This window comes from Colletotrichum spaethianum (assembly GCF_022836535.1).
Source record: "Colletotrichum spaethianum MAFF 239500 DNA, contig14, whole genome shotgun sequence".
In the NCBI taxonomy this organism is placed as follows: Eukaryota; Fungi; Ascomycota; class Sordariomycetes; order Glomerellales; family Glomerellaceae; genus Colletotrichum; species Colletotrichum spaethianum.
This window is the reverse complement of record NW_026054784.1, coordinates 957,428-974,892: the sequence shown is the minus strand read 5'-3', so window position 1 is coordinate 974,892 and position 17,465 is coordinate 957,428. Positions and strand designations below refer to the sequence as shown.

The following is a 17,465-nucleotide window of genomic DNA, read 5'->3' as shown; positions in this document are numbered from 1 at the left end:
TCAATGGTTTTGCTAATCAATAACCCCCATGCGAATGATGACAGGCTACTCCAGGCAGCAGAAAAACGCGGCGCAAAAAGCATGCTTGGCAATCGTACAGATTCTGTAAGCTGACAGTAGTTGGTCGGTGCGTAGTGGTTGTAATCGAGACAGGCAAGACGGTTAAAGAAACGTGTGGTCGTGAGGACGCAGGGTCCTGGATGCAGTCGTAAGTGAGATTAGGTCCAAAACGGAAGGAGAAGGGGCCTGGGCTCTTGCGGGACGCAGGGCATCCTAGGCAAAGACGACAAGGAGATGGTTGTCATAGACGTCGTGATCCGTTGCGAGAGAGCGAATTGATCATGGGTGGGGAAGGTTTCCCACGAGGCCAAATTCGGCGTAGCGGGTGGGTTGCAAGAGTGCTTCATTGGTTTATATTAACTAGAGGCTGCTCAACAGCCGCGTGGAGACGTTGGCGGGTCCATCAAGCGCCAGCTTATGCTCGCGACTTCAAGGTGCTCAACGGCGTAGACGCAGAAGGTCCAGAGTGAGAGTTGGAGTGCGAGTGAGAATGAGCGCCAGAGGGCCGACCTCGCTTAGAATGGTGATGAAGTGTACCAACGTCGTGCTTGCCTGGGTCATCATTAGTATATCCTCTAGCAGGGCAGTGTTGAAATCAAACTTACCATCGCAGCAGGCGCGCACGTTCTCGAGTCGGTCGGCTTCCCGGTCTTGTCTTTCGATAATCTCCCGGAGGTCTTCGGCGCTGTCGTGTACCTCGCTAGCCTCGTAGATGTCAGGGCTTGCGGTAGCCGCTGAACGGCTTCTCAGACTCGAGAAGGTGCCGAAGTAGCCACTAATCCTACCCAGCGGTCCCATGGTAGGTCTCTGGGCCTGGGCGTTGTGCTTGTTCGGGGTCAGCGTGGGCACATTCATCGACATGTCGACCGCCGGAGACTGATTGCGGGTAGTCCGCGAGTTGTACGATGACAGAGACGGCGGAGGCCTCGGTCGGGCCGTTGAGTTGGTGCGACCAAATTGAGGGTTGAACTCATCCACATCGGCCTGTGTGATGTGGCCGGCCATCTCCTCGACGTCGGATTGTCCCTCGTCGGTCGTGCGAAGCAGCAGGTACGACAAGGCGTTGAACCACGTCTCGTGGCGCTGGCCGGTTGTACAGGTGAACTTGATGGTTCTGCCAGGGGAGATGACGATCAAGCTCTTGCGGTGGAGGCCAGGCGGCATAGGGTTGTCGTCGGTCACCACGCGGACGGCCTCGATGGGCACACTCTTTCCGCGCAGCTCGGTCCGGCCAGCAGTGGCCGGGTCACGGTCGCTCCAGTACAAAGTCCGGGTGTACGGGTGGACCCAGAAGTAACGTCTGTGTCTGTAGTCGGAGATTTCTCCACGGCCGGCCTTGCGGGTGTACTTCCACAGGTATTCACCAATCATGGTCTGCGTGATGGCCTGGATCATGCGAGGATCGGTGTTGGGGCCAAAGCCAGTCGCGGCGGCCAGCTCAGCCTGAGGGTTGAATCGGTGGTCAATCTCAGAGACGAAGGAGGACACCGAAGAGCGTCTGCTCATAGTCGACAGCTTGGTCGGAGAGTGGACCTCGGCGGGTGCACCAGCCCGCGCAACACGAACAGCGGGAACAGCCTTTGTGGATGTAGTGATTGACAACGGCGACTGCGGCCTTGCGCCGTTGGGAGTCTGCGGCCGCTGGTTTCTCATCGCAGAAGCAGGCCACAAAGGAGGGCCCATGACCACACTTCCATGCGAAGACCCAGTTCTCGCAGCTTCGATGGCCTCCTTGTGATTGGGGGGGAGAGGAGGCAGTGGCTGGGCAGGCGCCATGTTGCTGTTGGCACTTCCTGGTCTCTTGAATGCCGTATCCATCTTGTTCTCGGTGGAGAAGCTGCTAAGACTGTCGTGAGACGGACGGCGGATGCGAACGGTGCCGGGGGTGCTCGGGGTTCCGAAGCTGGAGAGCGACTTGTCGGAAGTGGCCTTGGTCTTTGTGAGGAGCATCTCGTCGATCGCCTCGGCAGTCAAAGAAGTCTGGGCGCCAGAGTCGGACATGGGAACCGCTGGCTTGCGCGCAGGTCGGTTGTTGGCGTTGGTTGAAATCTCCTTGAACGGCCGCTGAGACTCGGGAGTCTCGGACAGCCGGGTCTCGCTAGGCGACTGCCTAGTCTCGTCCTCGGCGATGATGGGGCTGTCGTCGGTCTTGTTCTTGCCCCGACCAAAGACGGAGCTCATCAGAGCATTCTTGGGAGGCGTCCTGGGTGCGTCCTTCTCATCGAATGGAGAATCCATGTCGCGAGGGAGAATAAAGGCGTCCCGCTTCGGGGTTCTAGGCGAAATGGGTTGCGTCTCAATCGATTCGATAGTAGAGAAAGCAAAATTGGGCTTGGCCGCCATAGGTTCTGGCGCGACAACAGGCTCTACGTGCTGAGACAGGACGGAGGAGAAGTCCAGCGCAGGGAGAGGGGCGGCAAGAGGCTCAACGTGCTCAGAGTGAATGTCGGAGTACACAAGAATAGTGGGAATAGGTGCGGGTGTCTCGGGCTCCGCCTTGGGCTCAATGTCCTCAGACGAGATGGAGGACAGGGTGAGAGCGGGCGGCGCCGGCGGCAGCACCTCCGGCTCCGCGAGAGGCTCAATGTCCGCGAAAGAGATCGAAGACAAGGCGAGCGTTGGCGCCGGCTCGGCCTTAGGTTCAACGTTCTCAGAGGAGATTGGTGTAAGGCTGAGGACAGGTACGGGGACGACCACCTCGGGTTCCGCAGTCGGCTCAATGTTCTCGGCCGCAATCAACGAAAACGAAAGAGTCGGGACCTCGGGAATGGTCTCGGGCTCCTCTTTGGGCTCAACACCCTCTGCCACGATGGACGACAGGCTAAGTGAGGGAGGCAGGACCTCGGGCTCTGCCCTTGGCTCGAGGTTGTGAGAGTAAAGGGCCGAGAGACTGAGGACAGGCGCCGGAGGAACAACCTCGGGCTCGGCCTTGGGCTCAACGTGCTCCGTGGCGATCGCTGAGAGGCTGAGGGTAGGTACAACAACCGGGACCTCGGGCTCTTCTCTCGGCTCCACGTTCTCGGACGCGATCGAAGACAGTGTAAGGGTCGGCACTGATACCGGTCCTGGCACCGGGATAGGAGCAGGGACAAATGCCAAAGCCCGAGACTCCTCGGGGTCTTCCTTGGGCTCGATGTTTTCGGACACCAAACCTGACAAGGTGAGATCGGGCACAGGAAGCACGACCTCGGGCTCGGCAACCGGCTCAAGGTTGTGCGAGTGCAGAGCGGAGAGACTGAGAGCCGGAGGAGGCACCTCTGGCTCAGCAACCGGCTCCAAGTTGTGGGCATGCAGCGCCGAAAGAGTGAAAGTCGGAGGCGGCGTCTCAGGCTCGGCCACAGGCTCAAGGTTGTGGGCTTGAAGGGCCGACAGGCTGAGGACGGGAGGCGGCAACTCTGGCTCAGCAACAGGCTCGACCGCCTCGGACAAGTAGGTTGAGATGCTCAACGTCGGGGGCGGCACTTCGGGCTCAGCCTTTGGCTCAACATCCTCCGAGACAAGAGGCGTGAAAGCCAAGACGGGTGCTGGCGGCACAATCTCGGGCTCTGCCTTGGGCTCAACAGCTTCAGAAACCAGAGACGTCATGGTGAGCTCAGGCGGTGGAGGAGGCGGCGTCTCGGGCTCGAAGACGGGCTCAATATCTTGAATGTCGATCGAAGAGAGGCTGAGCTCAGGCGTTGGCGGCAGAATGTAGTTGTTGGGACTGGACGGCGGCATCGGGAACTGTGCCAGCTTTGCATCCATGTCCACATCATACTGGGCACCTGCATCGCTGTAGGAGAGTGTCGACAGCGGGCGGGAACGGATTCCATCGGCATCGTCAGCTGACAACTGGCGTGATGTCTGCTGGGCGGCCAGCATGGATCCCACTGGGAGACTCCTATCTTCATGGACCACACTGACTGGTGAGGGCGGAGTCGACTCAGTCATGGGCTCTGTCATCATACCACTATCGACCATCATGGGCCTGGAAGCCGCAGCCTTCTTAACAGGGTCAGTCATATGGCTGCTGTCAACCATGTCATGGGACAGGGTAGGAACAGGCGGCGTGGAGGTTGCAGCCATCTGCGTAGAGTCGCCAGTGGCGGATCTTGCGCGGTTGGGTGTCTCCTCGATAGACTCAGCGTCGCTGTTCTCGAGGTCGGCCAGCTCTGCGAACAAGCTCTGGCCGCCGGCCTGAGGTGTTCCCGCAGCGCTACCGGTGGCAGCACTGGCCGGGCTACTCTGGAAGCTGGGCTCCTCGCTCAACTGCCTCGATCGGCGGTTTATGATACCTCGGCTAAGCTTGACGCGCATGCGTTGGTGTGAGTGTTGCGACGTCGGCGTCCTGTACTCGATGTATTCTTCATCCTCGTCGGCCGAGGTAGACGCGGTACTGTCGTATGAGTTTCGACCGCCGGCCATGGCCAGAGCCTGAGACCGCAGCTCACGGCCCTTAGACGGGCTTTCGGTTTCAGTCTCGGTGTCGTCGTCACCGGAGAAGTCCTCGACACCAGTCTGGAAGTCCTCCGTCTCCGTTCCACGCTCATTGGCAGTCTCAAAGGCAGCGTCGCTGGTCTCGTTCGCCGTCTCAAACTGGTCACTGACATCCGTAAACTGAGGTCTGTAGCTGCTGCCAGGTCTGCTGTTCGGTCTCCGAATGGCGGAGTTCGAGCGGCCGGTTGGCGAAGTTCTGGGGCTACCGATTTCCGTCGCCTCTTCCCAGTCTGGGTCGTCCTGGTAAACCTCGTTTCTGCTGCTTCGGTGACCGCCAAGCAAGCCGCGGGAAGGCTTCTTGAACTCCTTTGACTCAACCTTGCGGTTGCGACGAGCGGGAACAGGTGCAGCGTCGGTACGCAGCTTCTCCAGTTCATCGCGCGTGTCCTGGAGCAGTCGCTTAAGCTCGAGCTTCTCGGTCTTCTCACGGTGGATAACAGTCTTCTGGCTCTGGATCGTTCGTTGGGCATGCAAGAGAGAGCTCTTGAGCGTCTCAGACTCCAACATGGCATGGCGAGGAGTGCCCTTGATAGGTGACGGTGGGGGCGAGTGCTCGGGAGTGAAACCATCCGTCGCAGCCTCCAAGTCCTCGTCACTGACGCCGCGGACAAAGTCGCGATCAGACATACGGCCACGCTGTACCGAAACGGCCTTGGCAAGCTCCGTGTTCTGGCTCATGAGGTCGTCAACCTTGCGTCGCAAGGCATTCCTCTCGGTTTCGGCCGAGGCGGCATTTCGCTTGGCAGTGGTCAAATCCAGGTCAAGATGCTTCACCGCACGTTCGTGCTCCTCGGCGAGCTTGGCAAGCGAGACCTTGGCTTCATCGAGCTCCTTCTGCACCGAGTTCTTCTCCGCTTGCAGGACGTTCAAGCTCTGCGACAGCTTCTTTTCTCTGTCTGCAGCATCCTTTTGCGCCGAAATCAGGTCATGGACCTGGGTCTCTAGATTCCAGTTCTCGTCCTTGTATCTGTTCTCACTCTCGTCCAGAGTCTTGACACGTTGCTGAAAGCTCTCGTTTTCGATCTCCAGCCTGGACTTGTCGACCTTGATGTCGCGCAGCTCCTCGTCCTTCTCGGACAGAAGCGATTGTAGGTTGCGGACCTGGGCGATCAGGGATGTGCTGATTTCGGCAGCGAATTCGATGTCGTGGATGCGATTGGCGGGCTGGTTTCTAACTTTGCGGTTCGGGACATTGAGCTTGGAAGGCGACCCAGTGGCCTGGATCTCGAGCTTCTCGAACTTGGAGGGACTGACGGAGCGCTGCATGCCGGTTAGAAGTGAAATGCGCCTGGCAAATGCGCAAACTTACTCTTCCTATCCTTCCGTCAGGCACATAGGGCGAACCTCCAGCAGCTTCGTTGCTGGGAACCCTCTGCTTGGGCAAGAATGCCCTCGCAGTCTCTCGAGCAACATCTTGGTACTCTTTTTCGATGTCGGCGAGTTTGGCGCGCAATTCGGGTGCAAGCTCTCCTTCTGCCTCCTGCTCTTCTACCTCCTTCAGCCGCTCGGCGAGTTCCTTGCGCTGTTGCACAAGGGCAGTTCCCAGCTTCCCGGCCTCGTCAAGGCGTCGTTCGGTGTCGGCGATGTGCGCCTGCAATGCGCGCTTGGCCTGGTCCGGTGATGAGCCAGCGCCGAGGGCAAAGGATTGGGTGTCGAAGCTGGAGTAGCGATGATGGGCAGGTCCAGGCGGCGAGATGAAGGGGTCGTTCGCATCCGCATCAGCGGGCGGCAGATGGGGTTTATCGACGGCGAGTGAGGTAGCCATGTTGATGGGAAACAATGGGGGATGCCGCCGTCAGATGCGTTGTGGCGACATCCAGTGCGAGAATTCGCGGTGCGTCGTTATCGGGGTCGGTCGCTGATGCGTGGTTGTAAACAGACGACGGTCGCGATTGTTGGCCGGGTCAGGCAAACACGAGTGGAGGTTGCCGGAGGTGATGCAACAAGGATGAAGCGATGGCTGCAACGCAAGCGCGGGGTGTGCAGGGCCGGCTGCTCGTCTACCGAAGGTGGGAGATGTCGTCAACCACGCGGGAGGGCAAAGCGAGAGGATGGGGGCGGGGAAAGAAGGGAGAACGAGTGTGTGTGTGTGTGTGTGTGTGTGAGAGAGAGAGAGAGAGAGAGAGAGATTGAGGGCGTCGTCGTCGTCGAGTTGGTCGGAAGGGGTGTCGAAAAAGGGAAGAATGTGGAAAGGAGGGAACGGGGGGTGGGTGTGTGATGTTTTTTGTTGACTTGACTTTGTTGTTTGTGTTCCCTCTCCGCAGCTGAGGACGGGGAGGTGTGTTGTTGACTGGAATGCGGCCCCCAGTGGTTCCTTGCCAGTACCTACGCAGGCGCAGGCGCGGGTGCAGGGCGATGGATGTGTGATCGGGCGGCTGTCGTGCAGAGAAAAAATGCGCTACCTCCAGGTTTACGCGACCAGCAGGAGAGAGCAGAGGCAAGGCAGTGCCTGTCGGCTTTGTTGTTCGGGCCTGAGTCGCTGCACGGGGGATGCAGCTAAGACGGATGGGACGGGGTTGTGGGATGAGCTAGACGCGCCCGCACCCTGTTTTCCGGCCTAGATTGTTGCTGTTTGCTGCGCTAGAAACTCAGGTTGGCGCTGTACTCTCTTTGATCTCTTCCTTTTCCGTCCTTTACTTTCTATGTTTCCTCCACATGCAAAGACACACAGACACTTACGTATTGTTGGGGTGAGCTGAAGAAGATCCGGATGAAGGAAGCTTAAATAAAAGTCGGTGCTTAGAAACCCTCTCAAAAAAAACCCCGGGGTCGGATGGTGGTCGGTGTCGACGGGGGGCAGACAATGAGGACGAAACGGCGAATAATAAGACAATGATATTATTAGGGAAAGGTCTGCCGTTTCCCGTGAGTCTCGGCGCGCGGGCGAAGGATGCCAGGGGGGAGAAAAAGCAAATGAGCTGGCGTGTTCGGGGAGCGCAGAGGTCTCAGATGAGGGTATTCCTGCTGTCGATTACGGGCGGACGGTGCGTGATACGAAGCGGCTCGGCGGCGGTGAACAGCGGGCGGACAGGTGTGGTGGCCGTTGGAGTAGCCCCTCTTTGACTCTACTTTAGCTCCGAGGTGGTAGCTTAGCTCCAGTTGGCGGTGCCGTGGTACTCGCAAAGGTCGCAAACCGATCGGTCGGGAAGACAATTTGACGTCTACGTGAGGCCGAGGCGGGATGACGGCGACGGCGGTGGCGGAGGCAACACACCCCGTAGAGAAGGGCAAGAAGAGAAGAAGAAAGAAAAAAAGAGAGAATAACCCGAAAGAGTAGAGGTACTTCGTAGTGAGGGAATGCGGTCGGGTCGGCCGCAGGCAAGATACCTGTAGCAGGTTTTCGGTGGTGTAGGGAAGGCGGGAGTAAAACGAAGGGCCAAAAAAGTGTAAATTAATAGAACAAAACAAGAGGCAGAGAAGTCCTGAACCAGCACGGAAAGGAAGAAGAAAGGAAACCAAGGACGAGTGAGAGATTGTTACGTCTCCAAAAACAATGGTATTCCGATCCGGTTCCCTTGCGCTGCGCTGCGGTCTTCTCCGGTCTTCTCTCTCTCTGGGGGTCCTCCAACTGAGAGTACTCGATGTTGCGCGTGAAGCACAACGACGATTCAATGTCGAGTCGGTGACGCACCAGGAAGGAAACAGAAGAAGGAGGGACGAAAAAGTGACGGTCGGCGGGTGTCGGCGTCGGCAGGAGAAGGAGACACACGACGAGGAGGGGGGAAAGGGAAGAGGAGGAGGGATGGGATGGGATGGAGAGAGAGACGTGGAAGGGGTTAGTAATTAATTTGGTAGACGAGAAGAAGCACGACGGGGGGAGGAGAGAGAAAGTGGAAAAGAGGGAGGATCCTCTCTGTTGAGAATCTTCTCTTTGCGTTCCTTGCGCGTTCTCGTCCAGGCACAAGAAGGGATGGAGACTTCACATCTGTACGGGCACGTTGCACATTGCACACGTTATACATACATACATGCCTAGTCGGTTGATTAGACCCGACCGGGACTGGACCGACCAGGACGGACCCAAACGCCTTGCTGGTGAGCTCTACCTACTATGTACGGTACCTAGACAAGAGAGGGGTCTGTCCGTCCCCCCATCCGTCCTAGCACACCTGGCAGGCCGCGAAAAGAGACGAGAGAGACCCGTTGCAATGTTGCTGTTCCTGAGCCCGGTGCCTGTCAATTAGGCGTTCATGCCTGTTGGCGACCCAGGGTATTTGCCAGGTCTCAATGCCCCCTAGGTAGGGTTCCACCGTGGAGCGGGCACAGTGGGCAACATGCCTGCGTCCTATCGACTTATGTAGGTACTACGACTGTGCAACTGCACAACTCCGGGTACCTTGCAGTTGTGGGTTGATGCCAGTGTGCGTGTCTCCTCTCTGTGTCCCGTGTGCGTGCTGCGTGTATCTAGTGTACGTACATACGTAGGTCCTGAGTGTACAAATCCGCGTCCACAGATCCATTTTGACGCGACTGACGTCTTGTGCGGATACTTATCGATTAAATGTGCTCCGGCCCAGCCATGGCGCGCCAGCCAGAGCGATCAATCGACGCCCAGTTGAACAGCCCATCGCCAAACTGGCAAGGCACCTTGCCATGCAGATGCATGCCATGCTTGAGCCGCACCCTCGACCACTTGCCATTTCCTCTTGTGCAAGTCCGTCGCGGCTCGCCCAGGCTCCCAGGCAAGCCAGGGCTAGGGCGGCTGGCCACCGTCCATCGTCATCACCAATTCAGCTCTCTCGCCTTGGAAAGCCTCTAATTTCAGCATGCCTTAGCGAAGGTCACCCGGGTCCTTCCATCGAGGAGGGCACTGCAAACCCACCGTGACGGCATATGCAAGGGACGAGCAATGGGGGGCGCGCTCAAGAGTCGGCTTCAATTCGTTGCGCGTGACGGTACGGATGCAGATACTCTGGGCACACCCAGCTATGTAATGACGCTGCATGCAGACGACGAGCTGCGCAGTCCGCAGCTGTTTTACGAGGGCTCCATGCACCATCGAGGGGGCAGCTCTATTCGTCCATCCAATGCCGTTGCGCCCTCACCCAAACACACTCTTGGAGCTGTTGCTTTCGTGCCCGCATGCGTAGCCAATCCAAATGACCGATTTCAACAACACGGCCGCATCCTCTCACACACCTCGGTAGTCATCCTACACACACACACACACACACACACACACAGCTTCCCTCTCCAACCAGTCAGTCAGTCGCTCCAGCTAGTCGTCCGTCCCCCAAGAACGCTCTCAACATGCCTGCTCACTCATGCGCGTAATCGATCCTATCATATAGCCCATCGCGTTGCATCGCAATAACAACCAGGGCACCGTCCGTTCATCCTCGCTCGCTCGTGTCCCTTCCCCGCCAACCCATGCCGCCATATCGCATCGCCTCAAAACAAAGAAGACGCGCCCAGGTCATCTTTTTTCCGGGGTCGACTTGTTCAGTCGCATAACTTTGCCCAATCTCAGTCCTGGTCCACCGCTGCCAGCTCTAACCCAGCTGGGAAGCTCATCCCTGCAGGGCGCTCCTCTCGTGACGCCCCTGTTGGTGCCTGCCTCTGTCCAATCGATCCCCTGTCTTCCAGCCTCCCGATTTTCCTAGTCGGTACGTAGCCGGCTTCGGTGCGAACGCAGAACGCTGTTGAAGCTCCACCCGTCACATGATTGGCTTCGCCTCCCGCCACAAGTTTCCTGGCTCAAGCCACTTGCTTTGTCAGCGCTGTGGCTTGATCTTCTGCCTTCTAGAAGGCATTGTTGGACCCGTCGATTTGCGATCGCCGTAGAAGCTAAAGAAGCGTCCAAGGATAACCCAAACTTCACTCCAACTACCGACGTTACCTAGTTCCAGCAGTGGATCGACAAAGGGGGCTCCGGGGATTCCCAAGAAACACTACAACTTCAACAAGCCCATTCGTTCAGCCTTACACCGACGGGCGCGAGCGAGAGAGAGAATCGTATTCGTCATCAGCAATGGCCGACAGCGCGGCGCCAGCAGCAGCCGATGCCCCGTCGCCGTCTTCAAGCGGCGAGGCGCAAAGGGCAAGGCCAACATCCGCAAGAGGCCCGCGACACCACCACCGGCCAACAGCGACTCCGACTCGGATTACTCCTCCTCCGAAGACGAAGCAGGCCAGCGGGTCAAGAGGCGCAAGAAGAACACGGGCGCCATCACAGCATCCTCCAAGGACCACGTTACGTCAAATAAGGACCTCTCCGCCACAGTCTACACCGCCGACCGCAATGTACCTATAACGGACTCCAACGATGCCACGAAGCACAGCAACTGGTACGACGAGGACGGCAAGGAAGCGCTCTCTTCCAAGAACCTGCTAGGCACCACGCGCGCCGCGGCGAAGGGGTCGCAAGCCCCCGACGGAACATACAAGGGTCTCGCGAACCAGACGTCGTTCATCACAAAGAACCCGGACGCACCAAACAGGACGGTCGGCCCCATCAAGGCGCCCACCAACATCAGAACCATCACAGTCACCGACTTCGCCCCCGACGTGTGCAAGGACTACAAGCAGACGGGCTTCTGCGGGTTCGGCGACAACTGCAAGTTCCTCCACGCGCGCGAGGACTACAAGCAAGGGTGGCAGCTCGACAAGGAATGGGAGAACGTCACCAAGGGGAAGAAGAACATGGGGGGCACCATCGTCGCCAGCGCGGACCGGACCAAGGCGGACGACGACGAGGACGACGAGGAGGAGGCCATGCTGGAGAACATACCCTTTGCGTGCATCATCTGCAAGGAGCCGTACAAGGCGCCCATCATCACGAGGTGCGGGCACTACTTCTGCGAGCCCTGCGCGCTCAAGAGGTATCGGAAGGACCCGACGTGCGCCGCGTGCGGGTCGGGCACGAACGGCGTCTTCAACTCTGCGTCGCGGCTGAAGAAGCTGCTGGAGCGGAAGAGGGAGCGCGCGGCCAAGAGGCGGCAAGAGGCAATAGAGGCAGGCGAGGAAGTGAGCGATGAGGAGGAGGAGGAATAGGAGGTTGGCACAAATAGAGATACCAATAGCCCTCGAGGCCGAATGCAACACTATCCCGGGTATATGGCCTGGTGTTGAAACTACTTTTGACGGCATCTTTGGTTGTTTCCGTGACTACGTTTGCCTCTGACCGAGGAGCTCTATCGACGAGCATACACAAGATGTCTATTGGTTTCTTCTCTTATTTGATGATGGCCAAATGCTTCCACCAGGTTCTCCTTTTGCGACCCTGTGTGCATGGCCGTCCTGTCTCGCGCAGCCCTCGTTCCAAATGGGAACAGGCCCAGCTGACAGCCATCAATAAGATGATGCTGCGGTTTGGAATTTGCGCTGGATTTTCACGCCGAAAGAGTAAGTGTATAGAACAACCCCCCTCAACCTGCAACTTTGGAGCGTTCTTGTGGCTTCCTTGGTGGGAGTCAAATGACTGTATGAAGCCACTGTACGGCAAAGCCTGTGACACTAGAATTGCCGGCGTTGCGAGTGTCTCCTGGTCCTCTACCACCTCGCTATAGTACCGACTCTGGAGCTCACGGCTTGGCTGAGTTCTTTGTTTGGCAGGCGCTTGTGAAGGATGTCATCGTTGGCTTATTGTTTGGCGTAGACGGCGAGCCGCTCGACGGCTTTGGTAGGGGCATCATCGGAGATGGTAACCGCGATCTGGCGCCCATGGCCTACATATCACGTAAACACACCTCATATCGCCGGAAGCTAAGATTCTGTTTCATTTGATCAATCGTCCGCCCCCTTCGAAGCCTGAGGGTCAGAGAAGCTCTGAAAGGCTATGATACCGGAGCACTGTTGCCTGAAGTCGAGTTTATGCCCCACGAGTATGAGCATGACGGGATACCCTCTGTTGAAACATCAAATGAGTGATTCGATCACTGTTGTGTAGGTACAACTGTGTTTGTGAGTGTATTCCGGACACCATACTCGCTTCCGCGCACTCTCTAGGCATTGAAGTTCATGGTATGGCAACTAGCGGCCTGATCTGTTGCTGGGGATGACTTGTTGTGTCTTGTTCTAAGGCATATATATCTAAGTAAGTGACGTTGATTATTGAAGTGCACTTTGGTCCGAGGGTATCCTTTTTGCAAGTAATGAAAGTGTCAGGCTAGAACCTGCCCCGTGAGGATGTTGAGACTGTTCCCGAGAAGGTCAAAAGCCTCATTTTGAAGGATTGCGGCTCTCCCGGGCTTCCCGGAGCGCCACGGGACCGCGGCGGCGGGGAGGGAAGCCAGGTGCACGGTTCAGGGGCGCAGTTGCGCAACTCCTGCTGCTAGTAAGGTGCCTCCCCAGCAGATTCCGTCACTCTGGTGCCTCCAACGGCCCCGATAAGATAAGCCACCTCCCCAACTTGGCCGCATACCTAGGCAGGAGGCAACCCCGCCACTATGTTCCCTGTCCAATCGTGAGACAACCCCGCCATCCATGTGATCGCCCGGAACAGCTGCCACAGCTTGACTCCCAGTCATCAATATCAGGCGGAACCTTTGCGGACTACATCATTCAGAAGGCTGGCGGAGGAGTAAACGTTCTTCTCTACACTTGCCAACAAACCTTCTTCCTTTGAGCTAGGAGCACGCGCATCGCCACGACGCATCGATAGGGATACAGACCATCAGCAGCTTAAGAATACAACAGCTACACCGACTCGGACAGCACAAGCTTCTTCCCCTTGGACAGCTTCGCAACCGACCATGAATCTCCTCTATTCTACCGTAAACACCCTCCGCGACCGGTACACGCCGGTCTCGCACAAGTCAACCTTCCGTCAGACAGGCCAAATCACCCCCGAAGAGTTCGTCGCCGCCGGCGACTACCTCGTCTACAAGTTCCCGACCTGGTCTTGGGGGGACGCCGACTCGGACAGCCGCCGCGTCAGCTACCTGCCCGCCGGGAAGCAGTTCCTCGTCACGCGCAACGTCCCCTGCAACCGCCGACTCGACGACGACTTCGCCGGCGACGCGGGCCACGAGGAGGCCGTCGTCGAGGGCGGTAAGAGCTCCGCGGGCGGCGGTGATGACGATGAGGACGGCTGGCTGCGCACGGGCGGGCTGGCAAGCTCGCAGCCGTTGAAGGTGAAGGAGGTGCGGACAGTGGACGACTCGGGCAATGTTGGGGACAGGGAGGTTGTGGACGACGACGAGATCCCGGATATGGAGGACGAGGACGATGACGAGGCCATCATCCGCGATGCGGGAGACAGCGGAAAGAACAGGTATGCGAGGCCCGTCACTTGGAACTGAAGATGCGATGCTGACCCCTTGGGACGCAGCGGCCGCCGGACATACACTCTGTACATCATGTACTCGACCTACTACCGCACGCCCCGCCTCTATCTCTCGGGCTACTCGCCCAACAACCAGCCGTTGCCCCCGCACGCCATGATGGACGACATCGTGGGCGACTACAAGGACAAGACGGTGACGCTCGAGGACTTCCCCTTCTTCGCCAACAACATCAAGATGGCGAGCGTGCACCCGTGCAAGCACGCTTCTGTGATGAAGACGCTGCTCGACCGCGCCGACGCGGCACTGCGCATCCGTCGCGAGAAGCTGCGCGCAGGCCGAGCTGTTGGCGGGGACCAGGGGATGGAGGGCCTCGTCGACGAGCTGGGACGGCTCGACGTGCGCGATGCCCAGGCCGCTGCCGATAAGAACGACGAGTGGGAGGAGGTGGAGCAGAGCGAGGTCGACGAGCAGGAGGTTGCGATTCGTGTGGATCAGTACCTCGTTGTTTTCCTAAAGGTAAAGGGCACTCTCTATCCGAGCCTCTGTTGTCTGAGAATAGGTAGATGCTAACAAGTTGCAGTTCATGGCCAGCGTGACTCCCGGTATCGAGCACGACTTCACGATGGGAGTATAAACGACGATTCTTCTTCCCGCGAATATGGCTTCTGGGCTCATGGCCCTTTCCTTTTCTCTTTTGTCACTGATCTCATGGGTTTTGGAACCTGGTGTGGCGTGAATTTCCTATGTCTTTGGATTACCGGGGGCGGGGGTTAGATTTACGGGACTGACTTGCAACGGCGATTACGAAGAACTCAGTAGACTACAAAGTCAAGACGGTGCGATTCCGATTTTTAAACATTACAGAAGTGGAGGCTGGTTGTGTTGTAGTTGTTTCCGGTGACATGGTAGTGAGGTGACGAAATGGCAGAAATACAGGTAGCATATGTTTCCTAACTTGGATAAAAACTGATGAAGAGAGGTTGTGTGGGTACACGCTCTTGATCTCGCTTGGTTTATACGAGCCGTGCCAGAAAGAGGCCAAGTAACATTCCGATAATGACAACCTATGCAGCTAATTGTCCCTGAGCTGCTGCTGTTCCGATGGGGCTTCTTGGACGTATCAGGAATGGGAAAGCCCTCTCGAAGACGCCCGTTTTGATATTTCTCGTTCGGTAAGTCCCTCGAGGAATAAACATGGATGATGGTGTTCATGTGTTTGTGTCACGAGTTGAACTAACTTGTTTGAGCAAACAACTTAAGGTATTCGTATTAGTTTTGAGTGTTTCACGGACCTAATGCTTTCATTGGAATATGTGAATCTCTAGCTAAACAGCTCGCCACAGAGGTTTCTGGTCGTTGAAGTTTTGAATATGAAATCCAATGTTTCCATGTACCGTCCTTTGTTCTTGCGAGCCTGTTTTTGACGAGTCGGCATTGGTGACGTTACTTTGCGAAACCGACCCGCCGTGTAAGTCCCAATCACGGATTTGTATAGAGAAAAAACACCCTTTCCCAGAATCTCCCACAAACGTACGTTCCAACTCCTGCGGAACTCTTCAAGACTTGCCAAAATCGCCAATGCCCATCAGGCACCAGCGTGGCCGGTCCAGGCTCCTTGCCTTGAAAGCCCTCATACTCTCGGGCACCATCTCGGGTTACTCCTTCCGATCCGTCTCCCCGGGTGCGGAATACTTGATATACAACGGCGAAATCGTCCTGTTTACCAATTCTCCAAAGACGACGTGCAGCTGCAGCTTCGGGATCGCCGCGACCGCCGCGGCTATGGAGATCAAGGGGATGAACGTTGCGTTGTCAGGCGTCACGCGGAACGCTAGCTCTGGAATCTCCCCTCCGGCCTCTGTTGTTCTTATGACGGGGTATTTTCCTCTGATATTCTTGGTCGATTTCGCTCTGGTTGAAATGGTGATCTGTGGCAGGCGATGTTGAACCGACATGTTGAGTATCTCCGAACTGGAAAGCAACCTATCTAAGCTCACGGTGTCCCAGGCAATCAAGTCAGGATCACTGATCTTGGCACTATTCAATTCTAAACCAAATCATTGGGATTTTTATAAAAGGAAATCCTTGTCACTATCTCTACATGGTCGTTCCAGGTCTAAGCCGGCTCACCCAAGCCTGCTTTTGACATGAACGTGAGCTGAACTCTATCAAGGATTTCTCTGGATGATGGCCTATGAGAACAGTTGTGTCTTCAAAGGCCGACCTACTTGGTCTCTGGCCAATCCTCTTCCCTGATATAATCTTCAGCAGTATAAATCGAAACATTCACACCAAGCTGACACACTAATAAGCTAACATTTTATAGAATTGAGCAGCAGGACACTTACATCTTGGGGGTGAATAACGCTTGGATCAGAGCCGTCGTATCCGAATTCGCTCATGTACTCATGCATGTCGGCAAGCTCTTCGCCGAAGACTCCTGGAATAGCTTCTTCCATGACCTTACGGTCGACGCGCTCGAAGCGACATGTCACTCCGTGGAACTGCCCCCAGAGTTCTGCAAACTTGTTCCAACTTATGAGGCTACCATAGCCGAGGAGATTCTTGCCCGGCTCGACTTCTACGAGAGCCTTGACAAAGTGACCTTTTTTTTAGCATTATCCAGTGTTAGCTACACAAGTTTCTAGCGCCTTATCCAACTATAGAAGCTTACCTGTATTCTTACGTGCTTCAACCATAGGGATGAGGGCATCGCCGCTCGCAGGGAGATTAAACACAAAGGTACCGTCGGGTTGCTAAGGCGGTCATCATTTCAGCGTCCCGTCGGTTAAAACTCGCGTCACAAACATGCGAGTTGACACTCGTTATCAGGAATGAGACTAACCTTTCTCGGCACTGCCATTAACAAACCCTTCTTCCAATTGTTCATATAGAGTCCGACCTGCAGATACGAAGTCTTTTTATCAAGGGCTGGATAAGTGGCCTTCAGATATTCTACACCCTCCCACTTGGAGTCAAAGTGGAAGTTGTGAGTATATTTGCCCTTGCTCCACTTCTTAGTCGCTGAGAGGGTTGAGAAGACGAAGCGAACCAAGGTTTCGAGGGTAGCATTGGCAGCATCTATGATGTTTTTCGCTTGTTGCACCTCCATATCGTAGGCGATCTCGTTGAAAGGTCGGCCAGTAGACGCTGCGAGCGCTTGGCACTTGGGATCCATGGCAGCTCCCCAGAAGTCTGTGACGCCAAAGATGACTGTTGACTGAGCGAAAGCGGATATCAACGTGGAAACGTCATTGACATCGGCCTTGACGAGCTCAACACCCTTGGCGGCCCAGGCTTGGCTTGATGGCTTACTTGGATCACGAGTGAGGCCGCGGACGTGCCAACCTCCCTCTTCAAGAAAGACATCAGCGACAGAACCACCCTATTGGCTGGTTAGTATTGTTTTTTCCTACACCCTGGCAAATGCGTCTTGTGGTGTAAGACTCGTTCCATACCTGGGCCCCTGTTAAGCCGACTACAGTGATGATCTTTTTGGACATTTTGTTGATAGGTCATTAGGTCGATTTGTTCGTATGGATCTGTGGCTGTTTACACTGACTTCTAAGCATGAGACTAAATTTTAAATGAAGGATATCCAGAGAACTTTTGTAGTTGAACAGCATACATGCAACACATCTACTTGGAGCATTAGCAATCAGGCCGGCGATAATTTGACCGACGGGGGATCCGTTCGTCCAT

At 56.3% G+C, this 17,465-nt stretch overlaps 5 protein-coding genes across 5 annotated transcripts; 2 read left to right on the top strand and 3 right to left on the bottom strand.

Annotated features, from left to right (window-relative positions):
* Positions 1-498: 498 nt before the first annotated feature.
* Positions 499-6,301, bottom strand: ColSpa_06219 (anucleate primary sterigmata protein A; the record flags this gene model as incomplete). Its single annotated transcript, XM_049272431.1, has 2 exons — positions 499-5,796; positions 5,846-6,301. The coding sequence occupies 2 exons, from the start codon at positions 6,299-6,301 to the stop codon at positions 499-501; spliced, it is 5,754 nt and encodes a 1,917-aa protein (XP_049128388.1).
* A 3,896-nt stretch (positions 6,302-10,197) lies between these two features.
* On the top strand, positions 10,198-11,529 carry ColSpa_06218 (pre-mRNA-splicing factor CWC-24; the record flags this gene model as incomplete). Its single annotated transcript, XM_049272430.1, has 2 exons — positions 10,198-10,316; positions 10,386-11,529. 2 exons carry the CDS (start codon positions 10,198-10,200, stop codon positions 11,527-11,529), a joined length of 1,263 nt encoding a protein of 420 aa, XP_049128387.1.
* A 1,700-nt stretch (positions 11,530-13,229) lies between these two features.
* ColSpa_06217 (autophagy-related protein 3) lies at positions 13,230-14,397 on the top strand (the record flags this gene model as incomplete). The annotated part of the gene is made up of 3 exons (XM_049272429.1): positions 13,230-13,750; positions 13,808-14,279; positions 14,344-14,397. The coding sequence occupies 3 exons, from the start codon at positions 13,230-13,232 to the stop codon at positions 14,395-14,397; spliced, it is 1,047 nt and encodes a 348-aa protein (XP_049128386.1).
* A 1,021-nt stretch (positions 14,398-15,418) lies between these two features.
* Positions 15,419-15,718, bottom strand: ColSpa_06216 (uncharacterized protein; the record flags this gene model as incomplete). Its single annotated transcript, XM_049272428.1, has 1 exon — positions 15,419-15,718. The coding sequence occupies one exon, from the start codon at positions 15,716-15,718 to the stop codon at positions 15,419-15,421; it is 300 nt and encodes a 99-aa protein (XP_049128385.1).
* A 357-nt stretch (positions 15,719-16,075) lies between these two features.
* ColSpa_06215 (NmrA-like family domain-containing protein 1) lies at positions 16,076-17,266 on the bottom strand (the record flags this gene model as incomplete). The annotated part of the gene is made up of 4 exons (XM_049272427.1): positions 16,076-16,368; positions 16,450-16,519; positions 16,609-17,148; positions 17,222-17,266. The coding sequence occupies 4 exons, from the start codon at positions 17,264-17,266 to the stop codon at positions 16,076-16,078; spliced, it is 948 nt and encodes a 315-aa protein (XP_049128384.1).
* Between the last annotated feature and the right edge of the window lie 199 nt (positions 17,267-17,465).